General features: G+C 36.5%; 1 protein-coding gene across 8 annotated transcripts in view; it reads left to right on the top strand.

Annotated features, from left to right (window-relative positions):
- Window positions 1-18,274, top strand: part of NAV3 (neuron navigator 3) — a 356,255-nt gene that overhangs the window by 143,513 nt on the left and 194,468 nt on the right. For 7 of the 8 annotated variants that reach the window (XM_025438781.3, XM_025438782.3, XM_025438783.3 and 4 more), the window contains exons 6-7: window positions 7,878-7,946; window positions 11,088-11,227. In XM_025438781.3, the coding sequence (XP_025294566.3) occupies window positions 7,878-7,946; window positions 11,088-11,227 (209 nt within the window). The remainder of the gene's footprint in view (window positions 1-7,877; window positions 7,947-11,087; window positions 11,228-18,274) is intronic. The other variant, XM_049094027.1, reaches the window with a different exon arrangement.

An 18,274-nucleotide genomic window follows, 5' to 3' on the forward strand; every position in this document is an offset into this window, starting at 1 on the left:
GTTGCAAAACCTAGAGTACAAACTTAAAACAAAACTCTGGTGGAAGTATTAAAGTAAATATACTGTGTTTTATAAGCATATCAAAACTATATTTCATCTAACCACTCTATTATGTAACAAAATTATAAACAAAATTATTTTAAATTTTGTTATATATTATAAAGCAAAAATATTTATTAAAATCTGTATTTGAGACACTTTTTGGATTATGTACAGCGTTGAGAATTATAGGTTCTGAAAGTCACTCTGTGCATGTTGCTCTGAGGATGGTGTTTCATAGATGTCCTATTGGGACCAACAAGGATTCATACTGTTGAGGTCAGGAAACAAGACTGAGTAGTATCCAGGGATGTTTTGGGGAGAAGGAGACTTCATTATCTTTGTTTTCAATAAATCGTGGTCCCAAAGTAATTATAAATCTAGAGACTGAGAGCCAGAGTTACAAGCTCAACTACTGTACTGAGAGGTCCATTCGTATGAGATTTAGAGTAAATGATGGTGAGAACCAAAAGAGATGGTCTCAGAATTGATGGTGAGGACCAAAAGAGGTGGTCTTGGGAAGACGAAGCACAAAAGAGCAGAGGCATTATAGGGATTGAGAAACAGGAGGTTATGTTGTTCCTAATTCACCAGAATATTTATAGAGCTTCCTGTGGGGGCTTAGTTCATTCAGGGACTCTCAAATGTACATCTGAATCCGTTGAATTTTCTTTTTAACTGTTACAGCAGTTATTTAAGCCAAAGAGCCTTCTATGTGATTTACAGCTTATGCCCCATAAGAACTTTGAGATAGGTAAAGTTATCATCCTCATCTAACTGATGAGGAAACAGGCACAGAGAACAGCAACAGTGAGGCTCAGATTCAGGTACAGCAACCTGACTAAATTCTGTGCTACTATCCAATACACTAGATTTTTACTATTGACTATAGTTGAATAATTCATAGAAAAAAGTTTTAATGTACCATTTTTGTATACCTGCTGAATATTTTTATATTGTTCTTTGCAAGCTTGCAGTAAATTCAGTTTCCATTGAATATCAAACTACACTTTTTAGAAAGGAGTTTGAATTAGTAAACATGATTTTAAGGGTAATACTTTTCACAGTGCAACATAAATCATGCATGTGTAAGTGTAATTTTTCCAAGTTGAGTTTTTCTAGCATAGTGCCAATACATGGAGGCAGTCAATTAAAGTCTTTAATGATTCATTCATCTGTTGATTACATCAACAAATATGTGCTTATTAGAATAAACAATACAGAACGGAATCAAATTTCACAGTATATCTATCTGCCACTTTGAAAACCTGAGAGATGTGGGGTCAGTTTCTTATTTATTTATTCATTCAACACCCAAAGGTGTTTATGTACTTTATAAGAGAACCGTTACAATAAGATCACAAAATGGTCTTTACTTTAGTTCCTCTGTAAAGGTGGGTTTACTCACCACTAAATAGCCATCTTCCTAGTATATCCTGTTACTTTATTCACCCTGTAACTACTGATATAATCTAGAAGTCGACTCATGATTTTTTTTCTCATCATACACTATACCACGGATGTTCAGTCTCCTTTTCCTATTCCGCATCTATGTAACTAACTATACTGTGCAGCTCAAGCTCTGAGAGGCCCAGGAGCCAACCTAAATTCTTCCCTTTTCTTCACTTCTTACAGCTACCATTAAAACTTCTCTCATTAATCATTTACTTGTATTTCCTCTACCTCTGTCTCCATTCAGACCCTCATCAAATGTTGCCTGAATTATAGCAGTGATTTCCCATTTGGTCTCCTAAATGGGAAATTTGTTCGTACTAAATGCTCTAGCTTCCTTCCTCCCCCAGTTCCTCCTTTACATATCTAAGAGAGGAACTCTCCAATCTGAGAATTTAACACTTATTTTGCAGTCAAAAACTTTTAGTAATCTATATTGCATCAGGACAAAGGCCGAATTCCATAGCAAGTTGCTGTGGCTCTCCTGGTTCTAGCCTGGGCAAGCAGAAGGTATTAAAAAGGTATTTGTAGATTGAACAAATAAGAAAAACATGTTTTTAATTATCATAATTAAACACAAATTAAGACAATTCAAATGTCAACTGTCTCAACTGAGTTTGTTAAAGAAGAAACTTGGTAGTAGCCAATGGAGATAAAGAATGATAGGTTGTGTGAGGCTGAGATACTATGTTTTGGTGCTTTTTAATGATTCATGTGTGCTTTATGTCTGAATTCAATTTGGTTTTGGAGAATAAAAACTAAGGAATAAGATTATATAATTTGTACTTCTACATGGAAGTCTACTTCTAGAATAACTATAATAGAAATAGAATCTTCTACAAAAACCCTGTACTGACCCACTCACATTTTATATTTTAATGGGACAATAAAGAAAAGACTCAAATAAGTTCTTATTCTCATTCTAATTCTTTTGAGTAATAAGGATTGTTTGAATCCTGGCCTCGGATTTTGAAGCTACCACAGGGCTTAGTAGAAAATGATTCTGTGATTGATTGATTGATTAATCATCTGTGCAGTGGGCATGAGAATAGTAGTTTATAATTATTGTGCCATTTCCTAGCCCTGATTAAATGTTGCTTAAATGTTGCTTAAAATTTTAAAAAGTGATGTTTACTTGGAAGACTTTTGAGGAGAGTTACTTAGATACTGAAAGTATCTTACTCTTTCAAATTGTATTATTGCCTGTTCTAGATTTCTACATAAATTGACCCATTGAATGAAATTATTAATATTATGTATCTGAATGCTAAACAGTATCTTTTGAAATAGATTTATTTGATACTGGAAGAGTTGCTGTTTTGTAGCAGCATTGAAATTATTATTGTTATTGTTGTGTCTTAGAAATATTCACAAATCCACAGGACAATGAGTTAATAGAAAAAGAAGCACTAAAATATTATAATTAGTAATCAGTTTGCAAGAAAATGATAAATACTGTTATTTTTAAGATGTATTATGTCTACAGATAACTTAATGTTTAAAATCCTTAGTTTCATATTTCTAGTCAGGAATAGAGTGTCCCGTATGCAGGACTATTATAAGAAATAAATGAAAAAAATGTAAACTGTGCGCCACTTAATAAGGGCACAACAAAGATGAATTCTTTTTGTTCCTTCCTTTGGTATATTTCTGATAAATCCTTTCTTAAAACAATACCCCTTGCTTAAAAATGGAGGTATAACAAATAATTGTTTGATAATACTACTTAGTAAATATCCATTAATTATTTAGTTATTGAACCCATACTAACCCCATTGAAAGGAACTGAGAGTAGTGGACATAATTCCTGTCCCAGTAAACAAAACAATCATGCTCCGTTTACCATGATAAATTCTCATATTAACCTAATAATTAGAGAAAAATTAAGATCTGTGGACCAGGGAAGGACAAAATTAACTCTGGGAAACTTAAGAGATTCTTTAGCAAGAAGGTGACATTTGAGCAAGATTTTGAACTAGCAGTAAGATTTTATAATGTTGGGAAGAGAGGACTGGTATTTCAGATGAAGGAAACCTCATGAGAAAAGCTATGGACCCATGGGAGAAGAGGCTATAGGCAAGAGCAGAGGTGTGGTGACAGTGGAGAGCACACAGGGTGGAGGTATGCAGAGAGGATGAAGCTGTAACGATCTAAGGAGACATACGGAAGTGCTGTAAACTAGATCACAGGGCTTGGGTTTTATCCAGTGGACAATGGGCAGGGGAGCAGGGGGGGCGGGGGGTCAACAGCAATTTCAAAGAAAGAAGTTGGCATTCATTCTTCCACGGGAAAGTTTACTCTGTCGACTGTGAGACGAATGATTTGATTTCTCCGGGAATAAAAATGGACTGATAACAAAGAAATTAGTGAAGAGATATTATAAGAGTCTGTGAGAGAGATGACATGGAGGGGAAAAAAATGATAAGTAATGATAAAGACAACTCCTTATTGTTCAATGGAGAAAATGGTGATGGTTAAGTTATGGAGGAAAGTCAGCATGGGGGGGGTGGTTTGAAAGAAGGAGAATTAGTTGTTTTGAACGTTTTTGGAATATCTGGGAGAAATTGAGGTGATAGATCTGGATATAGTATTTAGGGAATCTCAAGGTGACTTCTAGGAAGAAACTTTGAATTTAGTTTTGAGATTTGAGTATAAAAAGGTAGATCTGAGATAGAAAGAATAGAGAGATAGGTTAGCAGTTGCCTAGGATTACAGTTCGAAAATACTCATGGTAACTGTACAAAAATTTAGGGGATAAGGAGAATGAGTTGACCAATATTTGGGAAGTAGGAGTAGCTACAGGAGAGGTAGCTGTTGCATTAGGACACCTAAGTGAGATGAGGATTTCCAGAAGGAGAATATCAACAGTATCCAAAGCTGCTGCAGGTTAGATGATGAGACGTGACTCGAGATGTTTAGATTATGCTGTTTGACTTTAGAAACTGTAAGTGTTTTTCCTCTCAAGTTTGGAGATTGGTGGGTATTCTGTAGAGCACAGCTTTTTCAATATTTTTGTGCATCAGAATCCTGTTAAAATTCAGATTCTCTGGGTTGAGACCTGAGGTTCAGTATTTCTAAGAAGTCCCAGGTGATGCCAGTTCTTTTGGTCTTTGGACAACACTTTGAGTGGCAAGAGTCTGGCAATTAGTAAAAATGGGTTAAGTTAAAATTCAGGATCTGTTTACTTTGAGAAACTATCTTTCCTTCTGATAAATGGATAGTATAGTTCCACATGGGGATTCGCACTGAAGATAGATTAGAAGGATCTAGTAGCTTGGATCTTTCTGTGTGTTGAACACCAGATGAGTTTCATTTTTTTGAATTCACTTGACTGTCTCTAGTCTCCTCCTCTTGTCTTCCACATTAAGGAAATAAAAAGCATTCCCTTAGTATTTTACTGTATCAAATAGATGAGCAGATACTTCTTTTGGTAAAACCCACAATGAGTCTCAAAATGTCTATTTCTTTTTTGGTTCTGTTTCTGATGTTTTTACCACCCGTTAGCTCGAAGGAGTCTCTTTTGATAGTCTTTCCAGGAAAAAAAAAAAAAAAACACAATCCTCAATCCAGATATTTTGAAAATTCCTAGTTTACTGGTGGTCTGACTCTGTCTACCCCATCTTGCCTCAGAGCTGTGTCTACATGTCCCTTGTGTCTGTTTTACCAATAAATTGCATTAGCTGTATTGCGTCACCTACTCTGTCACTAGACTGTTTGTAAATCTGAAACTTGAGATACAGTATTACAAGCACCATGGGGAAAATAGTGGTTTTCTACTGAGTGTGGAGGCAGAGTCAAGGAGAATATTAAAAAAAAGAAAAGGAGCCAGAGACATTGCGACAAGTGTTGGGGGCTTGAGTTAGCGTGATAAATAAGGAAATCAGAAGAGAACATAAATGCAAATGGATTTGGAGAGTGACAGCTTATTGATTGCATATCTGCAGTAGTTAAAAGGATAAAGAGAAGCATCAACTTCCTGAGGTTTCAAGCCCATTGAACTAAAGAAAATGATGATCCTGTGAATGGAAATCAAGAAATTAGAGGAAGTATCTGATGAAGACTTGGAGCATCAAAGAAGGAAAATGGTGTTTAATGGGGTGACTTTGAAGATCATGGAAATGGACATCTTTTACTCAGTTGATATTGATGGTTGGGAGTGCAATGCACACAGAAATTCTAGTTTATAGTCGCTTTTATTTAAAGTCTTAGGTAAGAAATGAACTGCTAAGTGAAAGAATGCACACAAGTGTTTAAAGAGAGAGGACATATGAAGAATCATGCCTTTAAGAGCTTGATAAAGTAAAAGGACCTGGGGAAGGAAAGAGAAAATGGATAAGAATGATGGTGGGCAAATCAAGTGAGCTCACCGGTATTACAGGCTATGAAAGAGAGAGATTCCAAAAAGGCAGAGGGAGCAGTATGGGTCAAATACAAAGATGTTAGAGTGTGGTGAGAATTGAATAAAACTCTTGTGTTCTTCACATAACAGTTTCACAAGTGCAAGAGAAGCAGAATGGAAGCCAAGTTTCAAAGGACTAAAGTATGAGGGTTTGATACAAAAATCTAGGCAACATGTAGAATATTATTCTCTCATAATAAACTAGAAAATACACATGGGCCATAAAACTAAACCGATCTTAGCAAGTCAGTTGACCTTTCTAGATTTTCTTCCCTCACCTCGTTTCTATGCTAGAAATTATTCTACTTCTTTAAAATCATGAAAGAAAACCCCATGAGATGGCTTCAGGTCCCTGAAGGAAAGTACACTGTGTCCTTGTCATTTCTCTGGCTAATATTTGTGTTCAATTTGGAGAGTACAGGATAAGACATAGTAGTGAACCTTGACATAGGTCTCTTTCTCCAGGGTTGACAAAGTAGACTGAGAGGTTCACACATGCAAAAATATTTTTTCCCTTGGGGTGCTTGTATTTTAAATTTAGATTTTAAAGTAATATCTCGTTTCATTCAGACACTTTGGTTTTATTTATACATTGTTCTCTGGTATCATTGTTACTGAAGCAGTTGATTCAATTGTCTCGGACCAGTGTCGTTAGGAGACAGAGTTTATTATATGCAAATAATGATATATCACATACCAGATGTGAAAAAAAAAAGTGCTCGGAAAAGCTCCCTAAGTATGAGGATGTTGTTCTTTTCTATCCAGGCATTTTTTAACGGTCTTCATGCTCCCAATATCTTCCCACCACAGACTGGCTTAGTGGAGCAGAAGTTAACTTAGGAGGCATGTCAGCACCCTAAGAAATTCTTCCCTTGACTAAAATGCCCCATACTTGGCAGCAAAGCACTTGGATCAAATATAGCAGGGCTCTGATTAACCCCTTTACCCTGATTCTGACACTCCCATGTTGTTCCTGTTTCCCTGGAGACCTCAGAAATTGTGTGTTCGCAACAACTGGGTTCATGCAGAGTCCTCACAATTCACCTGAAAAGTGATTCTCCACTTGGGCATCAATCCATGACCATCACAGGATATGTGAACATGTTTCAGGTCTAATTGGGTCTCACCATATTCTTCAAAACACTAATTTCAGAACATTCAGGTAATTCAGAGCTTAATTTCACTGGAAGTCAAATTTTCATTTTTGTCTGTAGAATATTCACGGCTCCTTAGAACTCAGTTTAAATAATGCTTTCTTTTGTGTCTTTGATCAAAGATTTCGATTTAAAAATTATTAAGAACAATAATTCAAGAATGCCCAGAAGTTATCATTAATAGTTGTTCAGGTTTTTGTTTGAAAAATCTAACTCCAATTTATTCCATTTAGCTTGTACATAGATCTTTTCTTTAGAAAAACGTCATGTATTGTTCGCTTCTTTAAACCATTCTATCTAGGACTCGAGATCAAATGGTACATTTGTCAGAAACCAGATATTTTAGTCATTTGGTTTTTGAAATAATATTTTGGTTAAGGCAGCAAATTAGAAGAGTTTACTACAGAAAATAGTGACCCTCATACTCTTTCTGTTCCTTTTAGCCTTTTTGAGAAAGAGATATTTGTATTATGTAAAGTCAAACTTTAGTTTTCTGGAAGTTTTCCTTGTCATTTACAAAGGTTGAATTTTTTTTATGACATGAAATACTACTAAAAATAATATGACCAATATCACACAGCCATAATTTTAAAGTCAATGATTACACACTTTATTACAAGGGGTGCACTGCATTGTTTCATAGTGTGTTCATTAATCAAAGGTCATGGTCTATATGTTGCATTATCATAATTTTCTAATTAATTTATTCTTTATACATGCTTATACATGTTCCAATTGCATTTCATTAACTCATAGTTTTCTTGTAATTTTGTGCTTTCTTTCCATGTTCAAAGAATCTCTTTAATTCAATTTCTCTGTTTCTCCTCATACAGTCTGGCAGCCAGATATGCAACTCAGTCTAATCACAGTGGAATTGCAACCAGTCAAAAAAAGCCTACTAGGTCAGTTAATATCTCTAATTTATTGCTTGTTAGTGATACTAAAGTAACTGCCCAGTGATATTTTGTCCTATCATTCTAAATTTTTTTCATAAATTACATACTTCTGGATAAAAAGTTTAGAAGACTGAATTCTTCCAAGTGGATTTCCATATGCATTCTCGGGGATGAGCATGTCTGTGTTAGATCATTAAATGGGTTTTGGCTTCTTCTGTTTTAGTTTTGTTATATATACTGTTATGACTGGGCTGAAGTCTAGCTTCTAGGCGTAGAGAAAGTCAAGGAAAACATTACTTTGAAGGCCCCATTCTTTCCAGGTTACAGAATCTGGAAGTTACACAACAAGAATGTAATTGTTTTTTTGAGATGGGCATGCATGAATTACTGACACTTTGAAGCAGAATTGAGAAATATTGGCATATTTTTGTGGGGAAGTTAGCACCAGGTCACTAAGTTAACCTGGTCTGTTCCTTTATCTGTAATAGTTTAAATTTTTGCTTCTTTATGACATACATATTTTAAAGACAGTCTGTTGTAGCAGATGACTGTGTAATGTGCTGTTTGGAAATACTGATTTATAAATGAGTATTGAAAGTGTTTGATTTAAAAAAAAAAAAGTTGCCGAAGGCATGATGGTGCAGCCAAGTGGAGCCACAGCAAATGTGTCTTGCACCCCTAATTATTATGTGATTATATGTGCCATCTCTCACATGGGGGAAGTATCTCTGTGGTGGCTTCCTAATCACTGCTCTGAAACTGTACCATATTCATGCAATGTCTGACCAAAAGGACTGCTTATGATGCCTTGATGTGAGGTATGTGCTTTTCTTCTTGCCTTGGTTTTCAATGTTATGTTCATTTCCATAGTAATTAAAATGATTCTGGAGGGAAAAATTTAAAGGGTATTTAATTAAAAGTAGGAAAAATGATATAAATTCAGATGTGCAAATAACAATGACCTGCTGTGTACAGGAAGCATTTTTTATTACCACTTCTAAGACTCATGCATATAAAGTATACTTTAAGTACTTTGATTTAATAGAACATCTCTCTCTCTCTCTCTCTCTCTGTCTTTTTTTGGCTTCATTCTCATTTCTCTTTTTATTACTTTGATGAATGATCTGGAGCTCTGGCTGCCTGTCAAATTAGGGTAATGAGAAGAGCAAATGGATTTTTTAATTTGTTTTAATTTGTTCTTCTAAGAACTAAAGATCACTTGGTTTCATGGGTCACAGTAAAGATTAAGATGCATTTAATTGCTTTCTAGAAACAGGTCGCATTTCATTGCAAGCAGGGCAAGTTGTGTGACAACATTTGTTTATACATGTGAGTTTGGAATGAACTTTCTAAGTCTGTAGCTGAGTCTGCAGGAATAGTTCTCAGATTTATTATGATTGGGGCATTTGGCCAAATTAATTAATAGAGTTCTTTCTGCAGAGTGCAGTCATTGGTACTCAAAATTCCTGGTGTCTGTGCTTACTGGGCTATACTTACAGACCCTGTAGATCCATTTGAGCAAAAGTCAAATGCTGGAATCATTTGGAAAATGTTCCAATCTTGTACGTGGCACAACTTCTAATTAGCAAAATAGCTGAAGGAACTATTTATTAGCCATATGTATTTAAACTCCAAAATACAGTTAACATTTTGAAACTATTAACTATTCCAAGAAAGCAGCACTTCTGTTTTTAAGCTGGTATTTGTGTTTTCCTGATGTTCATTCCCTGTTGCAAACCTGTTACTATTTAAAAAAAAAATAGCTATAGTATTTAAGAGTTTGATTTCCTAATAATCTATGGAAATAATCAGTTACGAAGGTGAGTTAAATTAGTTAACTGATCTTGTGATAAATGTTTACATTTAACAGATGTAAACACTTTCATTTTAAAAATTTAGTGTAGAGGACAGTAAAAATTTCAGTGCTTCATTTACAAGTTCTGGATTTTTTCCCTTTAAAATAGAAATTATCAGAGCAGTACACAGTGACATTCACATGGTGGCAGCAAATGCTAGCAATGATGATAACATCCTTTAGTATCATGTTGTTAAATATGACTTAGAATGCCAATGTTAGTTCTTAATTGCTCATTTTTAATTCACTCAGATTGTTTATTCTACATATATAGTATGTTAATGGTGTAGAATAAAATATAGTGATTGCATATTTTAGGTACAATTCATGAAATAATCAATACTTGAAATTTTAAGATGGAAACTACTTAAAGAGTGACATAAATGGTCCACAGTGGTATTTAATTTTAGTCCATATAAAATAACTGCAAATCACAGCCTCCTGTCAAACTTCCCCTAATTTTAATCCAGTCTGCCTGTATTTCCTCATGTCCTGTCCATCATACCCAAAGGCTAGCTGAAATCTCCATCCCTGTAGGTATATTTTACATTGTCATTCTGCTAACAGAGATTTTTCTTCTTCTGAGACCTGTATCCTTTCTCATCATATCACATCTGTGATCAGCTGGACACACTCATAAGATAGCCAGCTAAGGTCTAGGTGCTTATTTTTGGCAAAACGATTAAAGAAAAAAAAATTTGAGGCAGACCAGTAAAATATAAGCTAATGGCTGCAGTCTCTGCACCATGTTTGAAGTAGAAGAGTTTACTGCTTGGATATGCAATAAGCATTTGCTACTAGCAATCTGCCCAGTAACTTTATTCTTCTTACCATCAATTTGACTTAGGAAACCCCTATCTAAGATAAAAACAAATGTCCCATACATTCAAAAGACCAGCTTAACAACAACTGCAAATAGGTGATAATACCCCAAGAACATACATTTCTGTTCTTGCTTTTCGTGTAATTGTTATAGTACTTTCAAGTCAAAGTGTTATTCATCAGGGGTATGGTAAGTATGACTTATTTAGTTAAAGGTTGCTTTATTTCTAATTGCTCTATATTATTAATATTGTTTGAGGGCATGTTTATTGAAAAGTGAAACGATTTTTCTGAAGGTTCCTAATGCTGTGTGTAGCTCTTTATCACTGAAACCACCATTTTCTGCTAAATAGATTTTAGAACATCATGTATTAGTGCTTTTTCCATTAAAGCTTCCCCGATCAGAACCTGCTATCCCCTATCTTCTTGTAATGTACAACAATGATGTAATTTTTCTTATACTATTTCAGGCTTCCAGGTCCCTCTAGGGTGCCAGCTGCAGGCAGCAGCAGCAAGGTCCAAGGAGCCTCTAATTTAAATAGGAGAAGTCAGAGCTTTAACAGCATTGACAAAAACAAGCCTCCAAATTATACAAATGGCAATGAAAAAGGTAAGTGTTTGCCTGTTACATCATTATGGCACAAGTCTAACGTATTCATCATATAAATTACATGCTAAGTCCAATATTTGAGCGGTGTTAATGTCTTTTGGAATGGAAGTCGTGATCTGTGTGGTTTCAGGTTTTCTAACTGCCCCTTCCTGAATTCCAGCTTTCTTCGGGGCTTTTCTTACCTGAAGAACATTTTAAGGAAGTAAACTCATTTATTTTAAAGTGGCTAATTATATATCCAGGTGCAAAATCTGTTTCCCAAGAAACATTTCCTCCTGGTTTGCATATAAATAGCATTTTCAAAAAAAATAGCATTTTCTTTTGTCTTCTCATGTTTTATGAACAATTATTGTAAAATCATAAATCCATGTTAAGTTTATTTGATGCTTTAGTTTCAGTCAACATAAATGCCATAGTTTTGGGCCTCAAAAAATTGAGACATAATTAGGAGGGATATTTAATCTCTGATAGCAGCAGGACACAGAACTAGTGTGACCGTAGTTTTCCCCTAAAGAGACAAATTATTCCTGCCTGTTTCTTTTTCTTGAAAGAGTGCAGAATAGAAATACCAAATCATGAAATCCTTGGGAGGAAAGGACACTTCATGGAAATCTGTATTAAAGGCAAATTATATATTAACTAGATGATACCCAGCTCTCTGTGCTGTGCAGAGTGTGTACTGAACTAGGTGCTTGCTTGATACTTGCACTGTGGAGCATGGTCCGTGGAGAGAGTGCATTTTCCATCGAAACCACAAGCACATCAAGAACCTAGACTGTTGTAGGCAGAGGGACTGTGTGAGGGACTAAGGCCTTTGGCTGGCTTTTGAGGTAGTTTCCTCAGATCCATAGACTTTTAACTTCCCTTTTCAGTATTTCACTTTCCATTCACTTCATGCAACATGAAGTTCAAAAGTAACAAACGTGCCTAGTTGGCGGGACAGCTGGCAAGTTCAGCCAGGTAGGAAGCTTTTTGCTCAAATTAAATCATTTCAAATTGTTTCATATAGACAATGTGATCACACAGCTTTCTCCAACTTTGACATGAAATGACAGATAATCTATGAATCGGACACTTTCATGAATAGTTCTCATGCATTAAAACAAAATTGGACAGATCAGAAATTCCTGAGAGCAAAGCAGCGTGTCTTAATCCCTGTAATATTCCCTATTCTTGAACTGAATGGAAAAAGAAGAAAATAATGTATAATTGGAAGTTTAGGAGTTTGTCTTTCAAACATAGATTAAAACTTCTAATTTAGGAACCTAAGGAATTTGATGAACACTTCTGCTTTTTTCCTGAAGGAAGGGGAGACAGCAATTTCTCAGGAAAACTTTCTTCTTCATTTTGCGACTTTCTTAGAAAGTGTCACACAGAGTCTGTATGTGCTCTGAAGTTGTAAGGGACAGTTCATGTAGACATAGAGATGTGCTGACTGGACTTCATATATCCAGGGTTTTTTTTTTTAAAGTTTTATTTATTTATTCATAAGAGACACAGAGAGAGGCAGAGACACAGGCAGAGGAAGAAGCAGGCTCCATGCAGGGAGCCTGACGCGGGACTCGATCCCAGGACCCCAGGGTCATGTCCTGGGTTGAAGGTGGCACTAAACCTCTGAGGCACCCAGGGATCCCCCATATATCCAGTTTAACTACATGGTTCTACAGTTGCGTAGTATTTTTGCAAGAAATTATTAATAACATTGGCAGAGAGACTCACAAGTGCTTTAGTGATCTAACACTTTGATATAACAATGTATCTGAAGTTTTCTGTCATGTGAAATGGTTTTCTGTATTCCTGGTGTCAAAACGTGGAAATCTCAAGGTAGACGAGCCATTTGTTTTTTCCATAGCCATTCAACATCTCTGTGTGTGTGTCTAGGACACAGTGCAAAATCAGGTAGTAGCAATATTTACAGTAACCACAAGGTGGAGACAGATGACATACATTATAAGGTTTTTGATTCAGAAAAGCAGATTTCCTTAGGTCCACATCTGCAGCAAAATACTAGCATAGTCATTACTGTTAATTGCCAAATAACTAAAAATTCAAAAACATTTGAATTTGATGCTACAGTAATGCCAATATAGGCATTAGATACCTGAAAGCTGCCAATAATAACTGAAGCATAAATTGTCTCATGATCGTCACATGCATTTTCTATTAACGAGGAGTTACAACTTTATCAATACACCCAATACCAGTGCTTCTAGATTAATCATTCTGTCACGCTAGTTTATATTTCTAAAACATCGTGCGGCACCCGGGTGGCTCAGGCCGTCAAGTGTCCGACTTCATTTCAGCTCAGGTCGGGATCTCAGCGTAACGAGATCAAGCCTCGTGTTGGGATCCGCACTCAGCGCAGAGGCTGCTTGAGATTCTCTCCCTCTCCCTCGGCCCCCTCTGCCACTCATGCACTCTTTCTAAAAAGAATAGAATCTTTAAAATATATATATAATATTATCTTAGATTTTAAGAGCAAACAAATGATGATAAAGATCACATATGAAACAATGTATAACTTACTTTGTAGACTATTAAAGGGTGTACCTTTTTCTATAAAAATGTTTAATTTTTTTTGACATAGATATTTATAGTGGTAGCGTGATCGGTGTAAAAATAGAAGCTTCCTTCTGCTGACAAGCTGATCTCTGTCACAGACTGGTCTGCATACATACCCTGGATAAGATCGAGTAGGTGAAAACTAAGAGTTTTCAAAGGTTACAGTATTATAATGACAGAGTTCAGGAACTACTAACTTGAGTATTCTAACTAACTACGACTCCTTTTTTTAGCCTTTAGAAAGTGTAACTTTTAAATTCAACAAATTAAGGTATATTACCTGAAGGATTAACCAAATTATCCACACAATGTGTTCCTGGAATGCTTTTAAGTGGAAATGCACTTTCTACTTTCTTTAACAAGTCTTGGGTGATGAGTGGTTATATGAACCACTTGGAAAAGCTCTAGAACTTGTGATAGACTATAAAGATTTATTCACAATGAAAACCATTTCATTTCCCTATTAAAAAACAAACTGTTGAAAGCACAGTAGCTTTTCACCAGGATGGCAGTGTGTATGAGATTTATTTTGCAAATTGTGTCACTGGTGAAAGGAAATCAGAAGAGAGTCACAAGCTGCCACTTCGAAAGACACATCGAATGTCATTTTAATAATAATGCAATTCCCAAAACAGGGTGATCGGTTCACCATTTTACCAGATGAATTAAAGTGTCAGTGGCCATAGGTGCCCCTTTGCAGAGAAGGCAAAAAGAAGTGTTACAGTTGGAGGCAAGGACGTGGCACCCTTCTGCTAAAATGGAACGTGGGAACAGATTTTCCAGAACGAGTGGTGAAATGAAGATAGCACTGTTTGTAGAGAAGAATTCCTTTTTTAAAAAATAATAAATTTATTTTTTATTGGTGTTCAATTTACCAACATGCAGAATAACACCCAGTGCTCATCCTGTCAAGTGCCCCCCTCAGTGCCCATAACCCATTCACCCCCACCCCCTGCCCTCCTCCCCTTCCATCACCCCTAGTATCGTTTCCCAGAGTTAGGAGTCTTTATGTTCTGTGTAGAGAAGAATTCCTGCCGAGAGTCAAAATTTTTTCTCTTGGTGACCTGCCACTCAGATACTGATGATGAATAATATGTTCTGACACCAGCAGTTACCAATTTGCCCGTACATGATAGACAGATATATATATATATTATATATATATATATAATATATATATATATAATTATATTTATTTATTTTGAGAGAGAGCATGGGAGAGAGGCAGAAGAAGCAGACTCCCTGCTGAGCCAGGAGCCAGACACAGGGCTCAATCCCAGGACCCCTGGATCATGATCTGAACTGAAGGCAGAGGCTTACCAGACTGAGCCACCCAGGTGCCCCCACAGATGTATTCTTTAAAGAAAAATTAAATACCCATTCCTTGGAAATCAAGGATCATGTGAAGACGATGCCCTGGTTCATTTAGACACTTTGTATGCTTGAAGCACATTATCTTAAGAAATCATTCTTGTTTTATAAAATCTGGGTATTAAGTAAGAAAAAAGCTACACAATTTAATATTATTAGGAATATAAATATCCCCAGCTTTATTCGGAATTCAGTTTCTGAATTAAGATTTGTAAATACTTATTGCTCGACAGAGTTTTGTTAGCAGAGAGTTGTTTTTCCACGTTGCTAAGAAACGTGCCACGGTGCTAGAGGGCATCTTGCCATATTTTTATTGTTTCTCCCAAGGGATTCTTACTTTGTACTTTCACATCTACTAAAGAGATGTCTTTTCTGTTCTCCTGGATCCTAATGAGGTATCCTGTGCTGCGCAAGGGTTCACTTTCATTTCCACTCAACATAGATTTATTGGAATTGATATCGAGAATTTGGCAACATTACAGTTGAACTTCTTAAAACTATAAAGTTAATGTGAATGCTCCATTAGTCATGGAATTTTGATTGCTAAAACATAGCTATCTGGTTCTTAAGTACTTTTTTTTTTAATTGCTCTGAAATTACTGTAGCATCAAGAACTCAACTGTTTTCTCTTCAAGGCAATGCAAATATGTTTTACTTATTATATTGCATCAGTAGTGATTTAATTATGTGTTTTGCCATGACTTTTTGCTTTATTTCCTTGAGACTTATATAAGCCTAAAATAAAGTGTTAAATGAAAATTGCAGACTAATCTTAGGGATTTTCATGAGGTAACATAATTGGGCACATACATTAGGTGATACAATTAAATAGACTTGAGACTATATTGTTTTCCTATGGATAAATGCTCACATATTGAGGTGTACACGTGTTATATACCTGCCTGTACCTAAATTACACTGTTTCCAAAAGCGGGCTGGTGAATGAAAGCTCCCCTGAATTGCACAATACTCCACAAAGTGGCACTGTAACATCGCGAGTGGTACAATGTTAGCAGGGGCAGAAGGAACAGCACCTCTGGGGGCCCTGTAAAAGCATTCCGTGTTTCTGTTAAGTCATCCTACAGTCGATGATTGAGACGTTGCATGAGTAAACATCATGTGGTCAGGTGTGGACAAGGGGTCAGTTGGTAACAAGACGTTCTTGGATTTGAATGCTACTTTTTTTTTTTTTTTTTTACCTTTTACAATGTTCAAATGTGTTTTGACATGTTATTGTGAAATGAGAGTCGAAGGTAACTATTTGCCGTGGTCACAATGATAGATCATTTCCTTCCTTCCTTTCACAATGACCTGTGATACTGAAGTTGCCCTGTATTTAGCAGAGATCAGAGATACAGGAGAATGCAATGTTTACTACACATTGAATATTTTAAAATGAATGGTGCTGTTGACATCATTTTTGTTCCTTTGTATATTGTCATTCTGTTGTTACTTTGCGAGTTGAAAGCTGGTTTGCTTGCATTTAGGCATCGTACTATTGAGCAAGGAAGAAGAGGTAAATGGGTTGAGGAAGGTCCCTGTGTCTTTTCTCAGGCTGACAGTGCTGTTGGCAACATGGTGCTAAACTCTAAAGCTGGCTGAAGCTCCACAGAGAAAAGTCCTTATCTAAACTTTCCATATGCCTGTTGTGACTGCCACATTTATTGATATGTATTAATTTTACAACTAGATTAGCATTTTTCCCAGGTCATCAGCATTATTTATTTATTTTTGGTAAGATGAGATAAACTAAAAATTAACTCTGTCAATTTACATGTTTCCTAAGCATGAATTAAAATCTATTCTTACATCAGGGGCAGCCTGGGTGGCTCGGCGGTTTGGCACTGCCTTCAGCCCAGGGCCTGATCCTGGAGACTGGGATCAAGTCCCACGTCAGTCTCCCTGCATGGAGCCTGCTTCTCCCTCTGCCTGTGTCTCTGCCTCTCTCTGCCTCTCTCTCTGAGTCTCTCATGAATAAATAAATAAAATCTTAAAATCTATTCTTATATCAGCTCAGAAGGATGGTGCGGGTAGGCTGCCCAAGGAGTTTGTATATAATGAACTAAGTAGGGAGGGTGTCTTATCATATTCTCCCCATTGTATTCACTCATCGAGGAAGAAGGACACCTTGCTTCAAGGAGCTACCCAATTAGCTTCAGTCTTGTGATAAACATGTGGCTTTCTGCAGAGCCACACTAGCAGAATTTCTGGGTGTACAGTGAAGATATAGAAAAAAGACAGAGTGAAAAGCCTCCAAAATTCGGGGTCAGAAAAACCTAAGCTCCAATTTTGATGTTCTCTTTAAGTTTTACTAAGTTTGCTTTTTTTAAGATTTATTTATTTATTCATGAGAGACACACAGAGAGAGGCAGAGACACAGGCAGAGGGAGAAGCAGGCTCCATGCAGGGGATCCCATCGTTGAGCCACCCCAGCATCCCAGTTATACGATCTTTGTGAATTAGAACAAATTACTTTCACTTTTTAAGATTCAGTTTTCCCATTTGTAACAAGAGAAATCTTAAGCATATTGCAGATTATTAGGGTTTTACGTGGGATCTCATGTATGAAGAACTTTCAGTGTGATGCCGTGTATCAAAGTACTTGGAAAAAGTGAGCTGTTGATAAATAATATTATTTTATTGTAGTGGAGTTGATGATGGGGGGATGTGGAGGAAGGAAAGGAGAGTGAGTGGAAGGCAATTTCTCTTGAAAGGTTAGAGACAAGAAGGCAGGGCTGTAGGCCAAGACAGGCTCTGCAAATTCAAGCCAGATCCATTTGCAACGATGCCTTTAAATATATGCATTAGAGGGGCACCTGGGGGGCTCAGTGGTTGAGCGTCTGCCTTCAGCTCAGGGTGTGATCCTGGGGTCCTGGGATCGAGTCCCACATCGGGCTTCCTGCGTGGAGCCTGCTTCTCCCTCCGCCTGTGTCTCTGCCTCTCTCTCTGTGTCTCTCATGAATAAGTAAATAAAATCAATCAATCAATCAACCAGTCAATAAGTGCATTAGATATCTGGTCCTTTCCTCATACCCAGATAACAACTAATTTGTAGTCAGAAGCTGAGTTATCAACATTCAGAAATAATCTGTGAGCCCAGGCTACTTAATATTG

Source organism: Canis lupus, chromosome 15, assembly GCF_003254725.2.
Source record: "Canis lupus dingo isolate Sandy chromosome 15, ASM325472v2, whole genome shotgun sequence".
Taxonomy (NCBI): Eukaryota; Metazoa; Chordata; class Mammalia; order Carnivora; family Canidae; genus Canis; species Canis lupus.